The sequence below is a fragment of the Coloeus monedula genome, assembly GCF_965178545.1.
Source record: "Coloeus monedula genome assembly, chromosome: 39".
In the NCBI taxonomy this organism is placed as follows: Eukaryota; Metazoa; Chordata; class Aves; order Passeriformes; family Corvidae; genus Coloeus; species Coloeus monedula.
The window spans coordinates 1,418,161-1,440,914 of record NC_138819.1 but is presented as its reverse complement, the minus strand read 5'-3'; the positions used below and the strand labels follow the sequence as shown (position 1 = coordinate 1,440,914).

The 22,754-nt window shown below is 67.0% G+C and overlaps 3 protein-coding genes across 3 annotated transcripts in view; 1 reads left to right on the top strand and 2 right to left on the bottom strand.

Annotated features, from left to right (window-relative positions):
• Nucleotides 1-22: 22 nt before the first annotated feature.
• On the bottom strand, nt 23-5,400 carry IMP4 (IMP U3 small nucleolar ribonucleoprotein 4). Its single transcript, XM_082300331.1, has 9 exons — nt 5,296-5,400; nt 4,021-4,129; nt 3,558-3,641; nt 2,964-3,073; nt 1,540-1,672; nt 1,198-1,352; nt 511-605; nt 364-434; nt 23-284 (listed from the first exon to the last, which is right to left on the bottom strand). Exons 1-9 carry the CDS (start codon nt 5,296-5,298, stop codon nt 172-174), a joined length of 873 nt encoding a protein of 290 aa, XP_082156457.1. The 5' UTR covers nt 5,299-5,400; the 3' UTR covers nt 23-171.
• A 162-nt stretch (nt 5,401-5,562) lies between these two features.
• On the top strand, nt 5,563-7,932 carry VMA22 (vacuolar ATPase assembly factor VMA22). Its single transcript, XM_082300335.1, has 6 exons — nt 5,563-5,592; nt 6,020-6,120; nt 6,489-6,592; nt 6,893-6,984; nt 7,170-7,334; nt 7,541-7,932. The coding sequence occupies exons 1-6, from the start codon at nt 5,586-5,588 to the stop codon at nt 7,708-7,710; spliced, it is 639 nt and encodes a 212-aa protein (XP_082156461.1). The 5' UTR covers nt 5,563-5,585; the 3' UTR covers nt 7,711-7,932.
• A 13-nt stretch (nt 7,933-7,945) lies between these two features.
• UBA1 (ubiquitin like modifier activating enzyme 1) overlaps nt 7,946-22,754 on the bottom strand; it is a 46,401-nt gene continuing 31,592 nt past the window's right edge. Inside the window, exons 18-26 of the mRNA XM_082300318.1 lie at nt 21,205-21,400; nt 19,152-19,226; nt 16,928-17,117; nt 14,746-14,834; nt 14,218-14,310; nt 10,434-10,625; nt 9,733-9,834; nt 9,502-9,602; nt 7,946-8,259 (exon numbers count right to left, since the gene is read on the bottom strand). Coding sequence (XP_082156444.1) covers nt 8,124-8,259; nt 9,502-9,602; nt 9,733-9,834; nt 10,434-10,625; nt 14,218-14,310; nt 14,746-14,834; nt 16,928-17,117; nt 19,152-19,226; nt 21,205-21,400 — 1,174 coding nt within the window. The 3' untranslated portion in view covers nt 7,946-8,123. The remainder of the gene's footprint in view (nt 8,260-9,501; nt 9,603-9,732; nt 9,835-10,433; nt 10,626-14,217; nt 14,311-14,745; nt 14,835-16,927; nt 17,118-19,151; nt 19,227-21,204; nt 21,401-22,754) is intronic.

Sequence of the window (22,754 nt, the reverse complement as noted above, 5' to 3'; positions counted from 1 at the left end):
TATTGTGCCAAATAAAAACCCATTCCCATCGACCCAGTCGTGCCCAGGGGCAGTCCCGGGCGTCCAGAGGGGGCTCAGCTGCCGAGGTGCTCTCAGCTCTCCAGGTGGGTCCCACCTGCCCGGGGGGGTCCCGGGGGGGTTCTCCAGGTGCTCGGGAGGGTCCTGGGGGGCTCAGGTGGCGCTGAGCAGGCGGCGCTTGGGGGCCGTGGCCGTGTACGGGTGCCAGCGCCACTCCACATCGGCCGCGTCCCCCTGCTCCAGGGTCCCCAGGCGGATCAGGTACGCTGGGGCGGACACGGGAGGGGGGTTGGGACACTTGGGGACACAGGGGGACCCTCTTAGGGGACAGTAGGGGACACTCACGCCGCAGCTGGAAGCGGGGTCCCACCTCCTCCAGCTCCACCGTCCGGCCCCGGCGCCGGTACACGTGGTTCCTGTGGGGAGGGGGGGGGTCAGAGAGGCCCAGCGGGGGGGTCTGTCCGTGTCCCCGTGTCCCCACGCGTCACCCACCGCACTAAAATGACGTCGTCCTCGTTGGCGAACGTCACCACGCGGCGGCTGTCGGGGCGTGGGACGGGGAACAGGTGCTTCAGGATGGTCCCAACCTAAGGGGGGGCAAGGGGGGCAGGAACGAGGTCACCCCACCCTGGGCACCTCCTGTGTCCCCCCAGTGTCCCCAACCTCAGGGGGGCAAGGGGGGCAGGAACGGGGTCACCCCACCCTGGGCACCTCCTGTGTCCCCCCAGTGTCCCCAACCTCAGGGGGGCAAGGGGGGCAGGAACGGGGTCACCCCACCCTGGGCACCTCCTGTGTCCCCCCAGTGTCCCCAACCTCAGGGGGACAAGGGGGGTAGGAACGGGGTCACTCCACTGTGGGCACCTCCTGTATTCTCCCACTGTCCTCAGCGGGGACAACGGGACAGGAACGGGGTCACCCCACCCTGGGCACCTCCTGTGTTCTCCCAGTGTCCTCAACTTAATGGGGACAATGGGACAGGAACGGGGTCACCCCACCCTGGGCGTTCCCCTCAGTGTCCCCAACCTAAGGGGAGCAATGGGACAGAAACGGGGTCACCCCACCCTGGGCACCTCCTGTGCTCCCCCCAGTGTCCCCATTTCCTCCCCCATGTCCCCTCAGACCCCTCACATCCCCCCAGGTGTGTGTCCCCCCCCATTCCCAGTGCCCCCCTGGCCGTACCCTTTTTCCCAAAGCGGAATCCAGGCGCAGCAGCAGCAGATGGGGGGCGGCCAGCGGGGCCCCCCCGAGCCCCCCGACCTCCTGGCGCAGCACGGCCCCGCTCAGGGTGAAATGGGCCGTGGGGCCGTGGGGCAGGTGGGACACGGTCAGCCCGTCTGGGGGGCGGGGCCTGCTCAGGACACACCCCTCAAGCAGGCCACGCCCCTCACACCAACCCCACCCACTCACCCCCCTAAGCCCCACCCCCTACAAGGAGAGACCCCCACCCCAAAAACAGAACCCGCAGCTCCCCACCCCCTGAGGGCCCCCTGAGGGCCCCGGCAGCCCCTCCCCCGCACTGACCGGGCCGCCCGCGGGTCTCGTGCAGCACCAGCAGGTCGGTGACCCCCGCGGCCCGGCAGGCCCCGACCAGGGCGCCCAGCTCGGCCCGGCCCCGGTTCATCCTCCGCGCCCCCGGCAGCAGCAGGCACAGCTCCTGGGGACAGCGGGGCACCGGGCGGGGTCAGCGGGGACGTGCCCGCCGTGCCCCGCCCCGCTGGTGTCCCCCACCTGTGCCACGCCCCGCTGGTGTCCCCCCACCTGTGCCACGCCCCGCTGGTGTCCCCCACCTGTGCCACGCCCCGCTGGTGTCCCCCCACCTGTGCCACGCCCCGCCAGTGTCCCCCCACCTGTGCCCCGCCCCACTGGTGTCCCCCCACCTGTGCCACGCCCCGCTGGTGTCCCCCCACCTGTGCCACGCCCCGCTGGTGACCCCCACCTGTGCCACGCCCCGCTGGTGTCCCCCCACCTGTGCCACACCCTGCTGGTGTCCCCCCACCTGTGCCACGCCCCGCTGGCGTCCCCCACCTGTGCCACGCCCTGCACAACCACACCCACCCTAAAGCCACAACCTCACCGAGGCCACGCCCCCATGGGAGAGCACCCACAGGGGGTGGGGTCAAGGGGCTCAAGATGGGCCATGCCCACCCCAGAGCCACACCCAGAGCGAGCCACGCCCACCCCTGAGCCACACCCAAACCCAGCCACGCCCACCCCAGAACTGCACCCAAACCCAGCCACGCCCACCCCAGAGCCACACCCAAACCCAGCCACGCCCACCCCAGAACTGCACCCAAACCCAGCCACGCCCACCCCAGGAGCCACACCCAAACCCAGCCACACCCACCTGGGAACCACACCCAAACCCAGCCACGCCCACCCCAGAGCCACACCCAAACCCAGCCACGCCCACCCCTGAGCCACACCCAAACCCAGCCCTGCCCACCCCTGAGCCACACCCAAACCCAACCACGCCCAGCCTCGAGCTCCACCCACTGCTGGTCGAGCCCATCCCAGAGCCCCACCCAGCTCTGGCCACACCCACCCCAGAGCTCCACCCAGCTCAGGCCAAACCCACCCCAGAGGCCCACCCACATTGGGCCACACCCACCCAGAGCCCCGCCCATCTTGGGCAACACCCACCCAAAACCCTGCCCAGCTTAGGCCACACCCAAACCTGGCCACACCCACTGCAGAGCCCAACCCAGATTGGGCCACACCCACCCAGAGCCCTGCCCAGCTGTGGCCACACCCCAAACTGGCCACACCCACCCAGAGCCCCACCCAGCTGTGGCCACGCCCATGCCCGGCCACACCCACCCAGAGCCTCGCCCAGCTGTGGCCACACCCCAAACTGGCCACACCCACCCAGAGCCCCACCCAGCTGTGGCCACACCCACCCAGAGCCCCGCCCAGCTGCAGCCACGCCCATGCCTGGCCACACCCACCTTGGCGAAGAGGCGCAGGCGGGCGCTGGGGTCCCGCGAGGTTGTCACCATCACCTTGGGGGGCTCCAGCCCCGCCCACCGGTACTCGTCATCCTGGCCACCTCCCGTCTCTGGGGGCGGGGCTTTGTCAGGCCACGCCCCCTCCAGCCACAGCCACGCCCACCCTGGGGGCAGCTGAGCCCCTCTGGGGATGTTGGGCTGATTTCAGTGACTCCGTTTTGGGGGGATTTTGGGCAATTTGCGACTCGGTTCGGGGGGAAATGGGGCACATTTGCAGCCCAGATTGGGAGTGTTGGCACAATTCAGTTTGGGGTGGGTTTAACCTTATTTGGTGAAATTGAAAACCCACAGAGAATTTGGGACAAACGTGGCAAATTCGATCCCGAAGCCGGGGCCGCTCTGTTTTTTTGAGGTCCTTTTTGGGCTGCCTCCATCCTGCTCCACGATTCCCCTCTCCCCGTTTTGGGGCCCAGCTCACCCTTCAAGGGTCTCACCTGTCCCCCACCCCTGGGTTTAGGAGTTTCGCTCCCCTCCCCCCCCCCCATTTGGGGGTCCCTCTCCCTGCCCCCTCCCCAATTTGGGGGTCCCGCTCACCCCCCGGGGCATCGAAGTCGAACTCGAGTTCCTTCTGCAGTGCCAGCGCCTCGTGCCGCAGCTCCGTGGGCAGCAGCCGGTTCTCTGGGGGGAGAGGAACGGAGGGGGCTCGGACAGGACCCCCGACCCTCCCGATTTCAAATACCCCAGCCCCTAAACACGGCCCCCAGCCCCAAATAAACCCCTGCCCCCACAACACCTCTAGTCTCCCCCTCAACTCCTCTTTAACACCCTCAAACACCCCCCAATCCCCTTCAAATCCCCTTCATCCCTCCAAGCTCCCCTTAACTCCTCCAAACCTCCTGTGCTGCCCCCAAATCCTCTTTTATCTAACCCCCCCTTAACTCCTCCCAAATCCTCTTTAACCCCCCCCCAAACTCCTCCCAGCCCCTCTTTACCCCTTTCCCCCCCCTCCCACCCCTCTCTCATCCCCTCCTCGGCCTTTCCGGCCGTGTCCCGGTACCGTCCAGCGCCCGCCGCAGGCTCTCCCTGCGCTCCCGCTGCCGCTGCTGCTGCTGCTCCCGTGCCCGGCGCTGCAGGTACTCCCGGCGCTCCCGGGCCTGGCGCCGCAGCTGCAACACCGGGACAGAGGTGACACCAGGGCAAAGGTGACACCGGGACAGAGGTGAAACCGGGACAGAGGTGACACCGGGACAGAGGTGACACTGGGACAGAGGTGACACCGGGGCAAAGGTGACACCAGGACAGAGGTGAAACCGGGACAGAGGCAACACCAGGGCAAAGATGACACTGGGACAGAGGTGACAGCGCAATAGAGATGACACCGGGACAGAGATGACACCGGGACAGAGATGACACCGGGACAGAGATGACACCGGGATAGAGATGACACCGGGATAGAGGTGACACCGGGACAGAGATGACACCGGGACAGAGGTGAAACCGGGGCAGAGATGACACCGGGATAGAGATGACACCAGGGCACAAGTGACACCAGGATAGAGGTGACACCAGAATAGACATGACAACATGGTAAAGGTGACACTGGGACAGAGATGACACCGGGACAGAGCTGACACTGGGATAGAGGTGACACCGGGATAGAGGTGACACCAGGGCAAAGGTGAGACCGGGGCAGAGATGACACCGGGGGTGACACATGGGAGGGGTGTGGGGAAGGGGCTGGGAGATGAGAGATGGGGGACACGGCGGGAGCACTGAGGGGGGACTGGAGGCGGCATCGAGGGATGGGAGGGACGCGGGGGGGACAGCGGTGACATGGGGGGGACGGCAGGTAAGGAGGGGGTGCATGAGGGATATGTGGGGACACTAGGGAGGGGGGAAAGTGCCCCTTGTGGGGGTCACGGGGAGATGAGAGGATGGGGACACGGCGGGAGCGCTGAGGAGGGACTGGAGGCGGCAGCGAGGGACGGGGGGGACATGGGGGGGACAGGAGATAAGGAGGGGGCGCATGAGGGGGATGTGGGGACACTGGGGAGGGGGGAAAGTGCCCCTTGTGGGGGACATGGAGAGATGAGAGATGGGGGACACGGCGGGAGCGCTGAGGGGGGACGAGGCGGCCGCGAGGGATGGGAGGGACGCGGGGGGGACAGCGGTGACATGGGGGGGGACAGGAGATAAGGAGGGGGCGCATGAGGGGGATGTGGGGGCACTGGGGAGGGGGCAAAGCGCCCGTTGTGGGGGACATGGAGAGATGAGAGGATGGGGGACACGAGACCCCCGCGACCCCCGCCCCAAATCCCCCCTGCCCCCTCACCATGGTCGCGGCCGCTCCGCTCCGCGCCGCTCCTCGCACGCCGGCACCTCCCAGCACCGCCGCCGCCCATTGGCCGAGCGCCGACGGACCAATAGGAGCGCGCGATGCTGCCGGAAGGGGCGGGAAACGCTGCGCCCTCACCCAAGATGGCGGCTTGGTCGGCGTCACCCCGCCTCGCCGCCGGCCCCCACACAGGCCCCGCCCCCCGGCCGCTGATTGGCCGAGAGGCGCCGGGACCGGCTGTGATTGGACGAGGCGGGGCCGGGCCTGAGGGCGCGGCGCGGGCGGCGATGGCCGGTGAGGGCGGCCCGGGGGCTCCGGGGGAGCGGGGCTGCTTGGGGGGGTCTCCGGCGACTCGGGGGTGTTTGGGAGGGGTCTCCCGGGGCCTGAGGGTGTGTGGGGTGGTCTCAGGGGGCCCCAAGGGTGTTTGTGGGGGTTTCTGAAGGCCCGCGGGTGTTTTGATGGGGTCTTTTGGCGGGGGGGGGCGAGGGTGTCTGGGGAGTCTCCGAGGGCCCGGGGGTGTTTTGGGAGGCCCGGGAGTGTTTTGGGGGGGTCTCCGGGGGTGTTTTGGGAGGCCCGGAGGTGCTTTTGGGGGGTCTCCGGGGACGTTTTGGGAGGCCCGGGGGTGTTTGGAGGACGCCGGGCCGGTCCCTGGGCGGTTTTGGGGGGTCTGGGGGAGCCCGTGGGGTCCCCCCGGGGGTCCTGAGCCGTGTCCCCCCCCCAGGGTCGCTGTCGCTGGCCCTGGACGCGGCCGCGCTGGAGGTGATGGAGGCGCTGGAGCTGCTGCAGCAGCGCCGGGAGCAGCTGGAGGAGCACCTGCGGCAGGTGAGGGGACACAGCGGGGACACAACAGGGACACACCACCCCTCGTGGGGACACGTGTGAGGAGCTGCCACCTGCCACAAGGACACACCTGGAGGGTGTCACCCACCCCAGGGATGTGCCAACCCCACGGGGACACGGCTGGGGACACACGGGGGTGGGGGGCACACGTCACCCACCCCCAGGACGCTCTGTGGGGACAAAAAGGGACGTGCCACGGGGTCACGCTCTCCATGCACGTGGCCCCCACGGCCCTCTGTGTCCCCCCAGCCCATGTCCCTGTGTCCCTCCAGGGCTGTCCCTGACCCTCTGAACCCCCCTGGGGTGGCTGTCCCTCTGCTGTGTCCCCAGTGTCCCCACTGTTCCTCCAGGGCTGGCTGTCCCTGGCTCAGGCCCGTTACTCCCTGGGCTGTCACCGCGTCTCGTCCCTGCAGTACGGGGCCACCATGGTGCCCCGAGTCCGTGTGTGCCGCAGGTGGGGGACAGAGGGGGATGGGGACACTGCTGGGGGGATGGGGACACTGCTGGGGGGATGGGGACACTGCTGGGGGGACATTGGGGGATGGGGACACTGCTGGGGGGGACAGGGACACAGGGAGGGATGTGAGGGGACACTGGGGACACTCAGTGGAGGGGGACACTCAGCGGTGTCCCCAGTATGGGGAGGTGACCCAGGGGTGACACTGGTGCCCCCAGTGTGGGGGGGTTCAGGGGGGTGCCAGTGGGGTGCTGGGATGTCCCTATGGTGACGCTGTCCCCACCGTGTCACCCCCAGGCAGGACCCCGAGGGACGCCCCCGCTTTGAGGAGGTGCCTGGAACGGGGGGGGACCCCGAGGACCCCGACCCCCAGCAGGATGGGGGTGACGGTGAGGGGGGGGCTGGGTGCTCCCCGGGAGGGGGTTCTGGGGTCCCTTGGGGGGTCCCCAGTGGGTGCTGGGGGCAGATTGGGGGTGCTGGGGGGGGAATTTGGGGGGTGGGGGGGGATGTTGGGGTGCTGGGGGGGTTCCTCAGTGGTTTTGGGGGGGGTCACTGACCTTTCTCTGTCCCCCAGGGCTGCGGCAGCGCCGGGGAGCCCCAGACAAAGGGGGAGCCCTGGACAAAGGGGGGGCTCCAGACAAAGGGGGAGCCCCCGCCCGGCCCCCCCCGGACCCCCTGGGCTGGTTTGGGGTGCTGGTGCCCCCCAGTCTGCGGCAGGCGCAGGGCAGCTTCCAGAAGGGTGAGAACTGGGGGAAACTGGGAGCAACTGGGGAGGTCCAAAGCGAGGGTGGGGTTCCCCAAAAAAACCCAGGGAGGGTCCCAAGAACGGGGGGGCAATGCCCCAAAGCGGGGGTGTCCCCAAAGAACGACGGGGGTCCCCCAGAACTGGAGAGGGCCTGAAGGTCGTGACCCCTGTGACCTCCTCGGTGTCCCCGTTGTCCCCAGGGGTGACGCTGGCCGTGGAGGTGGCCGAGCTCCAGGCCACCGTGGAAGCCGCGGCCACGCGGTACCGGCAACTCCTGCGGCAGAAACGTCACCTGGCCGGGGACAGCGGGGACAGCGAGAGCCCCCCGGGAACCGCTGGGGACACCGAGGGTGAGGCGGCGACCGCGTGACACGAGGACACGTCCAGAGGTGACACCACCGGGACACGGGTGACACGGGGGGGGGTGACACGGGGCTGTGCTGGCCCTCCCCAGGTGACGCCGTGAGCGACACGGAGGAGCCCCGAGCCCCACACGTCCCCCCATCCCCCCGATGTCCCCAATAAATCCACGCCGCCATCACGGGGCTCGTTCCTCACGGCTGCCACGTGCCGGCCGTGCCACGTGACTCGAGCCACGCCCCCCCTTTTTTTTTTTGCCAAGGTCTATGTTTATTGGGCGGGACCCTGGCCCCGCCCCCAAACCCCGCCCTCACCCAGGGGGCGGGGCTGACACGACGACGACTATTGGTGGGGAAAGGGGGCGGGGCGTGACGAGGGGGCGGGGCCCGTGCGGAGAGGAGGGGCGGGGCCGGCGGGCGCCCCCTAGCGGATGGTGTAGCGCACGTAGGGCACCTCGATGTCGGCGTCGCTGTCGTCGTTGCAGCACAGCTCGAACACGAGCGCCTTGACGTGGCGGCCCAGCTTCTTCTTGGACACCCGTGTGACGATCTCCGTCATCCTGCGGGGACGGGGGGACACGCGCTGGGACACGGGGATAGGGGGCACGGGGATGGGGGGCACGGGGATAGGGGGCACGGCGGGGGTGGGGATGGGGGATAGGATCTCCGTGTGGGGATGGGGGACATGGCAGGGGCACGCGCTGGGACACGGGGCACGGGTGTGGGGCACGGGGATGGGGGCATGGCGGGAGTGGGGATGGGGGGTAGGATCTCTGTCATCCTGTGGGGACGGGGGGGACACGCGCTGGGACACGGGGCACGGGTGGGGGGCACGGGGATGGGGCACACGACGGGGGTGGGATGGGGGGAGGGGGGGTAGGATCTCCGTCATCGTGCGGGGATGGTGGGGGACATGGAGGGATGTGGAGGGATGTGGGACAGTCTCTGTCATCCTGAGGGGACGGTGGGGGATGTGGAGGGACATGGAGGGATGTGGGACAGTCTTTGCCACCCTGTGGAGACTGTGGGGGATGTGGAAGGACGTGGCAGGGACACGGGACAGTGTCTGTCATCGTGCGGGGCCGGTGGGGGACATGGAAGGACATGGCAGGGACGTGGAGGGACGTGAAAGGACATGGGACAGTCTCTGTCATCCTGAGGGGGTTGTGGGGGACATGGAGGGACGTGGGACAGTCTCTGTCATCCTGAGGGGGCTGTGGGGGACATGGAGGGACGTGGGACAGTGTCTGTCATCCTGAGGGGACAGTGAGGGACGTGGAGAGACATGGCAGGGACATGGAGGGATGTGGCAGGGATGTGGGACAGTGTCTGTCATCCTGGGCAGGGGAACAAGGGGGGACGTGGCAGGGACACGAGGCCAGGACGTGGCAGGGACTTGGCCCATGATCTGTGTCCATCCCAGGGTGACACAAGGAGGGGACACAGTGACCGCCAGGCCACCCCAGCACCCAGAGGGGATGGGCACCCTGTGGGGAGGGGACACGGCCTGGCCCTGTCCCACTCACCCCCTCCCCAGGACGTGGCTGTGTCCTTCCCCCAGACCTCCTGTCCCCCTGAGCCCCTGGCCGTGTCCCCTCCCTGCTGTCCCTGCTGTTCCCAGTGTCCCTGCTGTCCCCAGTGTCCCCAGTATCCCCGCTATCCCCAGTGTCCCCACTGTTCCCGCTGTCCCCAGTATCCCCGGTGTCCCCGCTGTCCCCCCGCTGTCCCCAGTGTCCCCAGTGTCCCCGCTGTCCCCAGTCCCCCCGCTGTCCCCAGTATCCCCAGTATCCCCAGTGCCCTACGGTTGGTCGTGGCGCTCGCGCAGCTTCGCCGCCGGCATGAAGAAGGAGTAGAGCATGGAGACGCCCTGGGACAGCATGGTGATCTCCAGCCGGTGCTCCTTCTGCGGGGACAGGGGGGGACAGCGGGGCCGTGGGGACATCGCCCACCACGGGGGCTTCACCTTCCCCCCACCCCCATCTCCCTGGGCTGCTCCCCAGCTCCTCCCAGTCCATCCCAGTCCCTCCCAGTACCTTGAAGTAGGCGAGGAATTGGCGCAGGGTCATCTCCCGCCCGTCGGGCTGCAGGCCCTGCACCTCGAACCGGTCCCACAGCGTCCACTCCACCTCATAGTACTGGGGACAGCGGGGCACGGTCAGAGCCGAGGGGGGGCAGGGCCGTGGGGGGACCAAACCCCCTCTGGAAGTGACCCCCAGCCCCAATGCGGCCCCACACCCCACTGAAAGCAACCTCAGCCCCACTGCGGCCCCAAACCCCTCTGAAAGCAACCTCAGCCCCACTGCGGCCCCAAACCCCTCTGGAAGTGACCCCCAGCCCCACTGCGGCCCCAAACCCCACTGAAAGTGACCCCAGCCCCACTGTGGCCCCAACGCCCCTCTGAAAGCGACCCCAGCCCCACTGTGGCCCCAAACCCCTCTGGAAGTGGCCCCAAACCCCTCTGAAAGTGACCCCCAGCCCCACTGTGACCCCAAACCCCGTCCGGCTGTACCCCCCACCCCTCAGTGATCCCAAACCCCCCTCAGTGACCCCAAACCCCCTCCGGCCTCACCCTCCACCCCTCAGTGACCCCAAACCCCCCTCAGTGACCCCAAACCCCCTCCGGCCTCACCCCCCACCCCTCAGTGACCCCAAACCCCCTCCAGGCCGTGCCCCCCACCCCTCAGTGACCCCAAACCCCCTCCAGGCCGTGCCCCCCACCCCACAGCATCCCCACCTTGTTGCGGGGGCAGGCGAGGGGCTCGGAGAAGCCCACGAAGGGCAGGGCCAGGTTGAGGAAGGCGTTTTTGTAGGAACTCAGGCGCCGGTGGCCCTGCACCAGCTTGTAGAGCTCCAGGCACGCCAGGCCCACCACGGCCGCCGTGGTGGTGGCGATGGCCGGGATGATCTTCCCCGCGATCAGCTTGCTCTGGGACACAAAGGGATGGAGGCGTTTTGGGGTGAGGGGGAGATGGCCCCAAAAACCAGCCCGAGGGTCCCCACAGGGCACCGGAATCACACACACACACACACGGGCTCTGTGTGTGCCCCACACACCCCACAGGAAATGCTGGGACACTGCACGGGAGCCCCAGCAGCTGTAATGCCCCATAGAGACCCCGGTGACACCCCAGAACAAATCCTAAACACGACACGGGAGCCCCAGCACCCGTAACACCCCATAGAGACCCCGGTGACACCCCATAACAACCCCTGGAACACCCCATAGAGACCCCGGTGACACCCCAGAACAACCCCTGGAACACCCTGTAACAACCTTGGAACACCCCACAGCCCCCCAGCACCCGTAATGCCCTATAGAGACCCCAGTAACACCCCATAGAGACCCCAGTAACACCCCAGAACCACCCCGGTGACACCCCATAACAACCCCAGTGCCTCCCAAACCCCTCTCCCAGTGCTCCCAGTGCCCCCAAACCCCTCTCCCAGTGCTCCCAGTGCCGCCCCCAGCCCCTCTTCCAGTGCTCCCAGTGCCCCCAAACCCCTCTCCCAGTGCTCCCAGTGCCCCCTCCAGCCCCTCTCCCAGTGCTCCCAGTGCCCCCAAACCCCTCTCCCAGTATCCCCCAGTGCCCCCAAACCCCTCTCCCAGTGCTCCCAGTGCCCCCTCCCCAGCCCCTCTCCCAGGGCAACTCTGGCAGCCTCCCAGTGCCCCCCAGTGCTCCCAGTGCCCTCCAGCCCCTCCCTCAGTGCCCCCAGTGCTCCCAGTGCCCCCCAACCTCTCCCTCAGTGCTCCCAGTGCCCCCCAAACCCCTCCCCCAGTGCCCCCAGTATCCTTCAGTGCCCCCAAACCCCTCTCCCAGTATTCCCCAGTGCCCCCCAGCCCCTCTCCCAGTGCTCCCAGTGCCCCCAAAACCCTCTCCCAGTATCCCCCAGTGCCCCCAAACCCCTCTCCCAGTGCTCCCAGTGCCCCCAAACCCCTCTCCCAGTGCTCCCAGTGCCCCCCCAGCCCCTCTCCCAGTGCTCCCAGTGCCCCCTCCGCAGCCCCTCTCCCAGGGCAACTCTGGCAGCCTCCCAGTGCTCCCAGTGCCCTCCAGCCCCTCCCTCAGTGCCCCCAGTGCTCCCAGTGCCCCCCCCAGCCCCTCTCCCAGTATCCCCCAGTGCCCCCAGCCCCTCTCCCAGTGCTCCCAGTGCCCCCAAACCCCTCTCCCAGTGCTCCCAGTGCCGCCCCCAGCCCCTCTTCCAGTGCTCCCAGTGCCCCCAAACCCCTCTCCCAGTATCCCCCAGTGCCCCCAAACCCCTCTCCCAGTGCTCCCAGTGCCCCCCCAGCCCCTCTCCCAGTGCTCCCAGTGCCCCCCCAGCCCCTCTCCCAGTGCCCCCAGTGCCCCCAGCCCCTCTCCCAGTGCCCCCAAACCCCTCTCCCAGTGCTCCCAGTGCCCCCAAACCCCTCTCCCAGTGCTCCCAGTGCCGCCCCCAGCCCCTCTCCCAGTATCCCCCAGTGCCCCCAAACCCCTCTCCCAGTGCTCCCAGTGCCCCCCCAGCCCCTCTCCCAGTGCTCCCAGTGCCCCCAAACCCCTCTCCCAGTGCTCCCAGTGCCCCCCCAGCCCCTCTCCCAGTGCTCCCGGTGCCCCCAAACCCCTCTCCCAGTGCTCCCAGTGTCCCCAAACCCCTCTCCCAGTGCTCCCAGTGCCCCCAAACCCCTCTCCCAGTGCTCCCAGTGCCCCCCCAGCCCCTCTCCCAGTGCTCCCAGTGCTGCCCCCAGCCCCTCTCCCAGTATCCCCCAGTGCCCCCAGCCCCTCTCCCAGTGCTCCCAGTGCCCCCCCAGCCCCTCTCCCAGTGCTCCCAGTGCCCCCAAACCCCTCTCCCAGTATCCCCCAGTGCCCCCAAACCCCTCTCCCAGTGCTCCCAGTGCCCCCTCCGCAGCCCCTCTCCCAGGGCAACTCTGGCAGCCTCCCAGTGCCCCCCAGTGCTCCCAGTGCCCTCCAGCCCCTCCCTCAGTGCCCCCAGTGCTCCCAGTGCCCCCCAACCTCTCCCCCAGTGCCTCCCAGTGCCCCCAACCCTCCCTCAGTGCTCCCAGTGCCCCCCAAACCCCTCCCCCAGTGCCCCCAGTATCCTTCAGTGCCCCCAAACCCCTCTCCCAGTATTCCCCAGTGCCCCCCAGCCCCTCTCCCAGTGCTCCCAGTGCCCCCAAACCCCTCTCCCAGTGCTCCCAGTGCCCCCAAAACCCTCTCCCAGTATCCCCCAGTGCCCCCAAACCCCTCTCCCAGTATCCCCCAGTGCCCCCAAACCCCTCTCCCAGTGCTCCCAGTGCCCCCCAGCCCCTCTCCCAGTGCTCCCAGTGCCCCCAAACCCCTCTCCCAGTGCTCCCAGTGCCCCCTCCAGCCCCTCTCCCAGTGCTCCCAGTGCCCCCTCCAGCCCCTCTCCCAGTGCCCCCCCCAGCCCCTCTCCCAGTATCCCCCAGTGCCCCCAGCCCCTCTCCCAGTGCTCCCAGTGCCCCCCAGCCCCTCTCCCAGTGCTCCCAGTGCCCCCCCAGCCCCTCTCCCAGTGCTCCCAGTGCCCCCTCCAGCCCCTCTCCCAGTGCTCCCAGTGCCCCCTCCAGCCCCTCCCAGTGCCCCCCCCAGCCCCTCTCCCAGTATCCCCCAGTGCCCCCAGCCCCTCTCCCAGTGCTCCCAGTGCCCCCCAGCCCCTCTCCCAGTGCTCCCAGTGCCCCCCCAGCCCCTCTCCCAGTGCTCCCAGTGCCCCCTCCAGCCCCTCTCCCAGTGCTCCCAGTGCCCCCTCCAGCCCCTCTCCCAGTGCTCCCAGTGCCCCCTCCAGCCCCTCTCCCAGTGCCCCCCCCAGCCCCTCTCCCAGTATCCCCCAGTGCCCCCAGCCCCTCTCCCAGTGCTCCCAGTGCCCCCCAGCCCCTCTCCCAGTGCTCCCAGTGCCCCCCCAGCCCCTCTCCCAGTGCTCCCAGTGCCCCCTCCAGCCCCTCTCCCAGTGCTCCCAGTGCCCCCCCCAGCCCCTCTCCCAGTGTCCCCAGTGCCCCCCCAGCCCCTCTCCCAGTATCCCCCAGTGCCCCCAAACCCCTCTCCCAGTGCTCCCAGTGCCCCCCAGCCCCTCTCCCAGTATCCCCCAGTGCCCCCAGCCCCTCTCCCAGTGCTCCCAGTGCCCCCTCCCCAGCCCCTCTCCCAGTGCTCCCAGTGCCCCCTCCCCAGCCCCTCTCCCAGGGCAACTCTGGCAGCCTCCCAGTGCCCCCCAGTGCTCCCAGTGCCCTCCAGCCCCTCCCTCAGTGCCCCCAGTGCTCCCAGTGCCCCCCAACCTCTCCCTCAGTGCTCCCAGTGCCCCCCAAACCCCTCCCCCAGTGCCCCCAGTATCCTTCAGTGCCCCCAAACCCCTCTCCCAGTATTCCCCAGTGCCCCCAGCCCTTCTCCCAGTGCCCCCCAGCCCCTCTCCCAGTGCCTCCCAGTATCCCCCAGTGCCTCCCAGTGCCCCCAGCCCCTCTCCCAGTGCCCCCCAGTGCCCCCAGCCCCTCTCCCAGTGCCCCCCAGTGCCCCCAGCCCCTGTCCCAGTGCCCCCAGTGCCACCTTGTGCCGGTCGGCCGGGGGAATGTCGTAGTTCTCTGCCCGCAGGTTGGAGGCAGCCACGATGAAATCCATGTGGAAATTGGTGTCATCGTCCTGCGGGCACCGGGGGCACCCGGGGGGTCAGGGGGGCACCCAGGGGGTGGTCAGAGGGGCACCCAGGGGGGCCAGGGGGCACCCGGGGAGCTCAGGGGGAGCACCCAGGGGTGGGGAGGGGCACCCAGGGGGGGTCAGGGGGCACCCAGGGGGGTCAGAGGGTACCCAGGGGTGGGGGGGAGGGGCTTCCAGGGGTGGTTGGGGGGCACCCAGGGGTACGGGCGATGCCTGGGGGGGTCAGAGGGGCTCCCAGGGGGGTCAGGGTGGCACCCAGGGGTGGGGTGGGGGGGGGGTGCACTGAGGGGAGCTGCGAATGCCACCCTGAGGGAGGGACTGGGAGCACTGGGGGGCACTGGATGAGGGGCTGGGGGGCCCCCGGGGGTGGCTGGGGGGCACCCAGGGGGGTGGTGTGGGGGCGGGGCAGGCAGCACCCACCTTCTCGAAGTCGATGGGGAACATTCGGAAGCCCGGGAGCTCCTCGGGGCTGGGCAGCGACGCCTTCAGCTCCTCCAGGCGCCCGTCGTCTGCGGGGAGGGGGCACACGTGGCACCCACGGCACCCACGGGACCCACGGGGCATCCTGGCACCCACGGGGCACCCATGGGGTACCCACGGGGCACCCACGGGGCACCCACGGGATCCACGTGGCACCCACGGCACCCACAGGGCACCCACGGGACCCACAGGGCACCCACAGGGCACCCACGGGGCACCCACGGGACCCACAGGGCACCCACAGGGCACCCACGGGGCACCCACGGGACCCACAGGGCACCCACGGGGCACCCACGGGGCACCCACGGGACCCACGGCACCCACAGGGCACCCACGGGGCACCCACGGGGCACCCACGGGACCCACAGGGCACCCACGGGGCACCCACGGGGCACCCACGGGACCCACGGCACCCACAGGGCACCCACGGGGCACCCACGGGGCACCCACGGGACCCACGTGGCACCCCGGCACCCACAGGACCCCCCCAGGACCCCCACGGGACCCCCACAGGGCACCCCAGCACCCACGGGACCCCCACAGGACCCCCACGGGACCCCCACAGGGCACCCCAGCACCCACGGGACCCCTGCGGCACCCCTGGCACCCGGTGCCCCCAGTGCTCCCAATACCTCTCAGTGCCTCCCAGTGCCCCCCCAGCCATACCCAGCATGGTGCTGGCACTCTGCAGCTCCTGGGCCAGTGCCCCCAGTGCTCCCAGTGCCCCCAGTGCTCCCGGTGTCCCCATTCCCCCCAGTGCCCCCAGTGCCCCCCAGTGCTCCCAGTGCCCTCTGGCCGAACCCAGCGCGGTGCTGGCGCTCTGCAGCTCCTGGTCCAGTGCCCCCAATGTTCCCAGTGCCCCCAGTGCCCCCATTCCCCCCAGTGCCCTCATTTCCCCCAGTGCCCCCCAGTGCTCCCAGTGCCCTCCGGCCGTACCCAGCATGGCGCTGGTGCTCTGCAGCTCCTGGTCCAGTGCCCCCAATGTTACCAGTACCCCCAGTGCTCCCAATGCCCCCATTCCCCCCAGTACCCCCAGTGCCCCCATTCTCCCCAGTACCCCCAGTGCTCCCAATGCCCCCATTCCCCCCAGTACCCCCAGTGCCCCCATTCTCCCCAGTACCCCCAGTGCTCCCAGTGCCCTCATTCCCCCCAGTGCTCCCATACCCCTCCAGTTCCCCCATTCCCCCCAGTGCCCCCCAGCGCTCCCAGTGCCCTCCGGCCGTACCCAGCATGGCACTGCTGCTCTGCAGCTCCTGGTCCAGTGCCCCCAATGTTCCCAGTACCCCCAGTGCTCCCAGTGCCCCCATTCCTCCCAGTGCCCTCATTCCCCCCATGCCCCCAGTGCTCCCAGTGCCCCCATTCCCGCCAGTGCCCCTACTGCCCCCCATTCCCCCCAGTGCCCCACGTGCCCCCTGGCCATACCCAGCACGGCACTGGTGCTCTGCACCTCCTGCTCCAGTGCCCCCCATTCCCCCCGTTCCCCCCAGTGCTCCCAGTACCCCCAGTGCCCCCAGTGCCCCCCAGTGCCCGCGGTGCCCCCGGCCGTACCCAGCGCAGCACTGGTGCTCTGTACCTCCTGGTCCAGTGCCCCCCAGTTCCCCCAGTGCCCCCCAGTGCCCGCAGTGCCCCCGGCTGTACCCAGCACAGCACTGGTGCTCTGTACCTCCTGGTCCAGTGCCCCCATTCCCCCCAGTTCCCCCCAGTTCCCCCAGTGCCCCCCAGTGCCCGCAGTGCCCCCGGCTGTACCCAGCACAGCACTGGCGCTCTGTACCTCCTGGTCCAGTGCCCCCATTCCCCCCAGTTCCCCCAGTGCCCGCGGTGCCCCCGGCTGTACCCAGCGCAGCACTGGTGCTCTGCACCTCCTGCTCCAGTGCCCCCCAGTTCCCCCAGTGCCCCCCAGTGCCCGCGGTGCCCCCGGCCGTACCCAGCGCGGCGCTGGCGCTCTGCAGCTCCTGGTCCAGTGCCCCCCAGTTCCCCCAGTTCCCCCCAGTGCCCGTGGTGCCCCCGGCCGTACCCAGCGCGGCGCTGGCGCTCTGCAGCTCCTGGTCCAGTGCCCCCCAGTTCCCCCAGTTCCCCCCAGTTCCCCCAGTTCCCCCAGTGCCCGCGGTGCCCCCGGCCGTACCCAGCGCGGCGCTGGCGCTCTGCAGCTCCTGGTCGGACACGTGGATGCGCACGCCGGCCTTGGGGGCGAAGGGGGGCACTCGGACGTGGCGCAGCAGCTCGGCCACGGCCGCCCGGTCCCGCGAGCCCGCGATGCCATAGCTCTGGGCAAAGAGGTTCGCGGCCGCCACCACGTAGTCCAGGTGCAGGGGCTGGGGGGCAGCGGCACAGCGGCGTCACGGGGGCACCCACGGGGCACCCACGGGGCACCGGGTGCACCCAGAGCGGGCAGGTGACAGCTAAAGGTGATGGGGTAGCACTAAAGAGGGATGGGGGACACCCAGAGCAGACAAGTGGCACCCAAAGGTGACGGGGTGGCACGAAAGGGGCATTAGGTGGCACCCAGAGCGGGCAGGTGACCCAGCCCCACCCGTGGGTGACACAGCCCCACCCAAAGGTGACAGAAACCCCACCCATGGGTGCCATCCCCTCCCGTGGGTGCCATCCCCTCCCGTGGGTGCCATCCCCACCCATGGGTGACACAGCCCCTCCCGTGGTTGCCATCCCACCCGTGGGTGCCATCCCCTCCTGTGGGTGCCATCCCCTCCCGTGGGTGCCATCCCCACCCGTGGGTGACACAGCCCCACCCATGGGTGACACAGCCCCTCCCGTGGGTGACACAGCCCCTCCCGTGGCTGCCATCCCACCCATGGGTGCCATCCCCACCCATGGGTGCCATCCCCTCCCGTGGGTGCCAGCCCCACCCGTGGGTGCCATCCCCACCCGTGGGTGACACAGCCCCACCCGTGGGTGCCATCCCCACCCATGGGTGCCATCCCCTCCCGTGGGTGCCATCCCCTCCCGTGGGTGCCATCCCCACCCATGGGTGACCCAGCCCCACCCGTGGGTGCCATCCCCACCCGTGGTTGCCATCCCCACCCGTGGGTGCCATCCCCACCCGTGGGTGCCATCCCCTCCCGTGGTTGCCATCCCACCCGTGGGTGCCATCCCCACCCGTGGTTGCCATCCCCACCCGTGGGTGCCATCCCCACCCGTGGGTGCCATCCCCTCCCGTGGGTGCCATCCCCACCCGTGGTTGCCATCCCCACCCATGGGTGACACATCCCCACCCGTGGGTGCCATCCCCACCCGTGGGTGCCATCCCCACCCGTGGGTGCCATCCCCACCCGTGGGTGACACATCCCCTCCCGTGGGTGACACATCCCCTCCCGTGGGTGCCAGCCCCACCCATGGGTGACACATCCCCTCCCGTGGGTGCCATCCCCACCCGTGGGTGACACATCCCCTCCCGTGGGTGACACATCCCCTCCCGTGGGTGCCAGCCCCACCCATGGGTGACACATCCCCTCCCGTGGGTGCCATCCCCACCCGTGGGTGACACATCCCCTCCCGTGGGTGCCATCCCCTCCCGTGGGTGCCATCCCCACCCGTGGGTGCCATCCCCACCCGTGGGTGCCATCCCCTCCCATGGGTGCCATCCCCACCCGTGAGTGCCATCCCCACCCGTGGGTGCCATCCCCATCCGTGGGTGCCATCCCCACCCGTGGGTGACACATCCCCACCCGTGGTTGCCATCCCCTCCCGTGGGTGCCATCCCCACCCGTGGTTGCCATCCCCTCCCGTGGGTGCCAGCCCCTCCCGTGGGTGCCATCCCCACCCGTGGGTGACACATCCCCACCCGTGGGTGCCATCCCACCCGTGGGTGCCATCCCCACCCATGGGTGACACAGCCCCACCCATGGGTGACACAGCCCCTCCCGTGGGTGCCATCCCCACCCGTGGGTGCCATCCCCACCCGTGGGTGACACAGCCCCTCCCGTGGGTGCCATCCCCTCCCGTGGGTGCCATCCCCACCCGTGGGTGCCATCCTCTCCCGTGGGTGCCATCCCCTCCCGTGGGTGCCATCCCCACCCGTGGGTGCCATCCCCTCCCGTGGGTGCCATCCCCACCCGTGGGTGCCAGCCCCACCCGTGGGTGCCATCCCCACCCGTGGGTGACACACCCCCACCCATGGGTGACACAGCCCCACCCGTGGGTGCCATCCCCACCCATGGGTGCCATCCCCACCCGTGGGTGCCATCCCCACCCGTGGTTGCCATCCCCACCCATGGGTGACACATCCCCACCCGTGGGTGCCATCCCCACCCGTGGGTGCCAGCCCCACCCGTGGGTGCCATCCCCACCCGTGGGTGCCATCCCCACCCATGGGTGCCAGCCCCACTCACGTTGTCGGGGTCGAACACGAGCGGGTGGGGGCAGCGCTTGGGCCCCGACCAGAACAGCGTCCCCGAGTTCGTCTTCTGCAGGGGCGGGACAAAGGCAGCAGCTTAACGAGGCTCTTAATTAGGGTTAATGAAGCTCTCAATGGGGGTTAATGAAGCTCTTAATTGAGGTCAATGAGGCTCTTAAGAGGGGTTAATGAGGCTCTTAATTAGGGTTAATGAGGCTCTTAATAGGGGTTAATAAGGCTCTTAATTGGGGTTAACGGGGCTCTTAATGGCGATTAATGAGGCTCATAATAGGTGTTCATGAGGCTCTTAATTGGGGTTAACGAGGATCTTAATTGAGGTTAACGAGGCCCTTAATTGGGGTTAATGAGGCTCATAATGGGGTTAATGAGGCTCTTAGTTGGGGTTAATGAGGCTCTTAAGGGGGGGTTAATGAGGCTCTTAATTGGGGTTAACGAGGCTCTTAATTGGGGTTAACGAGGCCCTTAATTGGGGTTAATGAGGCTCATAATAGGGGTTAATGAGGCTCTTAGTTGGGGTTAATGAGGCTCTTAAGGGGGGGTTAATGAGGCTCTTAATTGGGGTTAATGAGGATCTTAACTGGGGTTAACAAGGCTCTTAATGGGGTTAATGAGGCTCATAATAGGGGTTAATGAGGCTCTTAGTTGGGGTTAATGAGGCTCTTAATTGGGGTTAATGAGGCTCTTCATTGGGGTTAATGAGGATCTTAACTGGGGTTAACGAGGCTCTTCATTGGGGGTAACGAAGCCCTTAATTGGGGTTAATGAGGCTCATAATAGGGATTAATGAGGCTCTTAATTGGGATTAAGGATGCTCTTCATTGAGGTTAACGAGGTCCTTAATTGGGGTTAACAAGGCTCTTAATTGGGTTTAACGAGGTTCTTCATTGGTGTTAATGAGCACTTAATTGGGGTTAATGAGATACTTAATTTGGGTTAACGAGGGAACTGGGGTCAACGAGGTTAATTGAGGTTAATGAGGGAATTGGGATTAATGAGAAATTTGGGTTAATGAGAAAATTGTGCTTAATGAGATTAATTTAAGTTAATGAGATAATGAGTTAACAAAGAAACTAACTGCCTTAATGAAGCAATTAATTAGGTTAACAAAGTACTAAAGATTATTGAGATAATTAACGGCATTAACGAGGTGATCCCACCTGTCCCGGGGGAAGTTGAGCAGCAGCCGGCGGATGTTGGGGTTAACGAGGGAATGAGGGTTAATGAGACCATTCATTGGGCTAATGAGGTCATTAATTGGGTTAACGAGGTCATTAATTGGGCTAACAAGGTAATTAACTGGGCTAATGAGGTAATTAACAGGTGCCCACCTGTCCTGGGGGGAAGTTGTGCAGCAGCCGGCGGATGTTGGGGTTAACGAGGGATGGGGATTAATGAGATAATTAGGGTTGAAGGAGATAATGGGGGTTGAGGAGGTCATTAATTGGGCTAACGAGGTCATTAACCAGGTTACTGAGATAATTAACCGAGCTAACGAGGTAATTAACAGGTGCCCACCTGTCCCGGGGGGAAGTTGTGCAGCAGCCGGCGGATGCTGGGGTTAATGAGGTAATGGGGATTTAAGAGGGTAATGAGGGTTGAGGAGGTCATTAACCAGGCTAATGAGGTAATTAATGAGATAATTAACAAGGTGATCCCACCTGTCCCGGGGGAAGTTGTGCAGCAGCTGGCGGGTGTTGGGGTTAACGAGGTAACGGTGGTTAATGAGGTAATGGGGATTTAATGAGGTAACGGGGGTTGAGGATGTAACGGTGGTTAGTGAGGTAACGGGCATTTAAGGAGGTAATGGGGGTTAATGAGGCCATTAATGAGGCTAAGGAGGTAATTAATGAGCTAATTAACCTGTCCCAGGGGGAAGTTGTGCAGCAGCTGGCGGGTGTTGGGGTTAACGAGGGAATGGGGCATTGAGGATGTAACGGTGGTTAATGAGGTAACGGGCATTTAAGGAGCTAATGGGGGTTAATGAGGTCATTAACGGGGCTAAGGAGGTAATTAATGAGCTAATTAACCTGTCCCGGGGGGAAGTTGTGCAGCAGCTGGCGGATGTTGTTGCTGTACTGGCGGTGCCAGTGCCGGCACGCCCAGGCCACGCAGTCGGGCCACGCCCGGGGCCGGTCGCTGACGAGGCTGCGCTGGACGGCCTCGAGCACCTCCAGCGGCTGCGTCCCGGCCAGGCGGAGGGTGCGCTCCAGGAACTTGGGGTCCCTGTGGGGTGGGAAATGGGGGTTATGGGGTGTCACTGGGGGGTTATGGGGTGTCACAGGGGTTATGGGGTGTCACAGGGTGTCACAGGGGTTATGGGGTCCCGGCCAGGCGCAGGGTGCGCTCCAGGAACTTGGGGTCCCTGTGGGGGGGGAAATGGGGGTTATGGGGTGTCACAGGGGTTATGGGGTGTCACTGTGGGGTTATGGGGTGTCACTGTGAGGTTATGGGGTGTCACAGGGGTTATGGGGTGTCACAGGGGGGTCACAGGGGTTATGGGGTGTCACAGGGGTTATGGGGTGTCACAGGGTGTCACAGGGGTTATGGGGTGTCACAGGGGTTATGGGGTGTCACTGTGAGGTTATGGGGTGTCACAGGGGTTATGGGGTGTCACAGGGGTTATGGGGTGTCACTGTGGGGTTATGGGGTGTCACAGGGTGTCACAGGGGTTATGGGGTGTCACAGGGGGGTTATGGGGTGTCACAGGGTGTCACAGGGGTTATGGGGTCCCGGCCAGGCGCAGGGTGCGCTCCAGGAACTTGGGGTCCCTGTGGGGGAAATGGGGGTTATGGGGTGTCACAGGGGGGTTATGGGGTGTCACAGGGTGTCACAGGGGGGTCACAGGGGTTATGGGGTGTCACAGGGGGTTATGGGGTGTCACAGGGGTTATGGGGTGTCACTGTGGGGTTATGGGGTGTCACAGGGGTTATGGGGTGTCACTGTGGGGTTATGGGGTGTCACAGGGTGTCACAGGGGTTATGGGGTGTCACTGTGGGGTTATGGGGTGTCACAGGGTGTCACAGGGGTTATGGGGTGTCACTGTGGGGTTATGGGGTGTCACAGGGTGTCACAGGGGTTATGGGGTGTCACAGGGGGGTTATGGGGTGTCACAGGGGTTATGGGGTGTCACAGGGTGTCACAGGGGTTATGGGGTGTCACTGTGGGGTTATGGGGTGTCACAGGGGCTATGGGGTGTCACAGGGGTTATGGGGTGTCACAGGGGTTATGGGGTCCCGGCCAGGCGGAGGGTGCGCTCCAGGAACTTGGGGTCCCTGTGGGGTGGGAAATGGGGGTTATGGGGTGTCACTGGGGGGTCACAGGGGTTATGGGGTGTCACAGGGTGTCACTGGGGTTATGGGGTGTCACAGGGGTTATGGGGTGTCACAGGGGTTATGGGGTGTCACTGTGAGGTTATGGGGTGTCACAGGGGTTATGGGGTGTCACAGGGGTTATGGGGTGTCACTGTGGGGTTATGGGGTGTCACAGGGTGTCACAGGGGTTATGGGGTGTCACTGTGGGGTTATGGGGTGTCACAGGGTGTCACAGGGGTTATGGGGTCCCGGCCAGGCGCAGGGTG

Excerpts from the sequence above, each read along its gene's own strand:
- IMP4 (XM_082300331.1), bottom strand. Across the intron at positions 1,673-2,963 it reads GCCTGCGCCTCTTCGCCAAG|GAGCTGTGCCTGCTGCTGCC; the intron begins GTGGGTGTGGCC and ends CGCTGTCCCCAG. Across the intron at positions 606-1,197 it reads ATTCCGCTTTGGGAAAAAGG|GTTGGGACCATCCTGAAGCA; the intron begins GTACGGCCAGGG and ends GCCCCCCCTTAG.
- VMA22 (XM_082300335.1), top strand. Across the intron at positions 6,121-6,488 it reads TGGAGGAGCACCTGCGGCAG|GGCTGGCTGTCCCTGGCTCA; the intron begins GTGAGGGGACAC and ends CTGTTCCTCCAG. Across the intron at positions 7,335-7,540 it reads GCAGGGCAGCTTCCAGAAGG|GGGTGACGCTGGCCGTGGAG; the intron begins GTGAGAACTGGG and ends CGTTGTCCCCAG.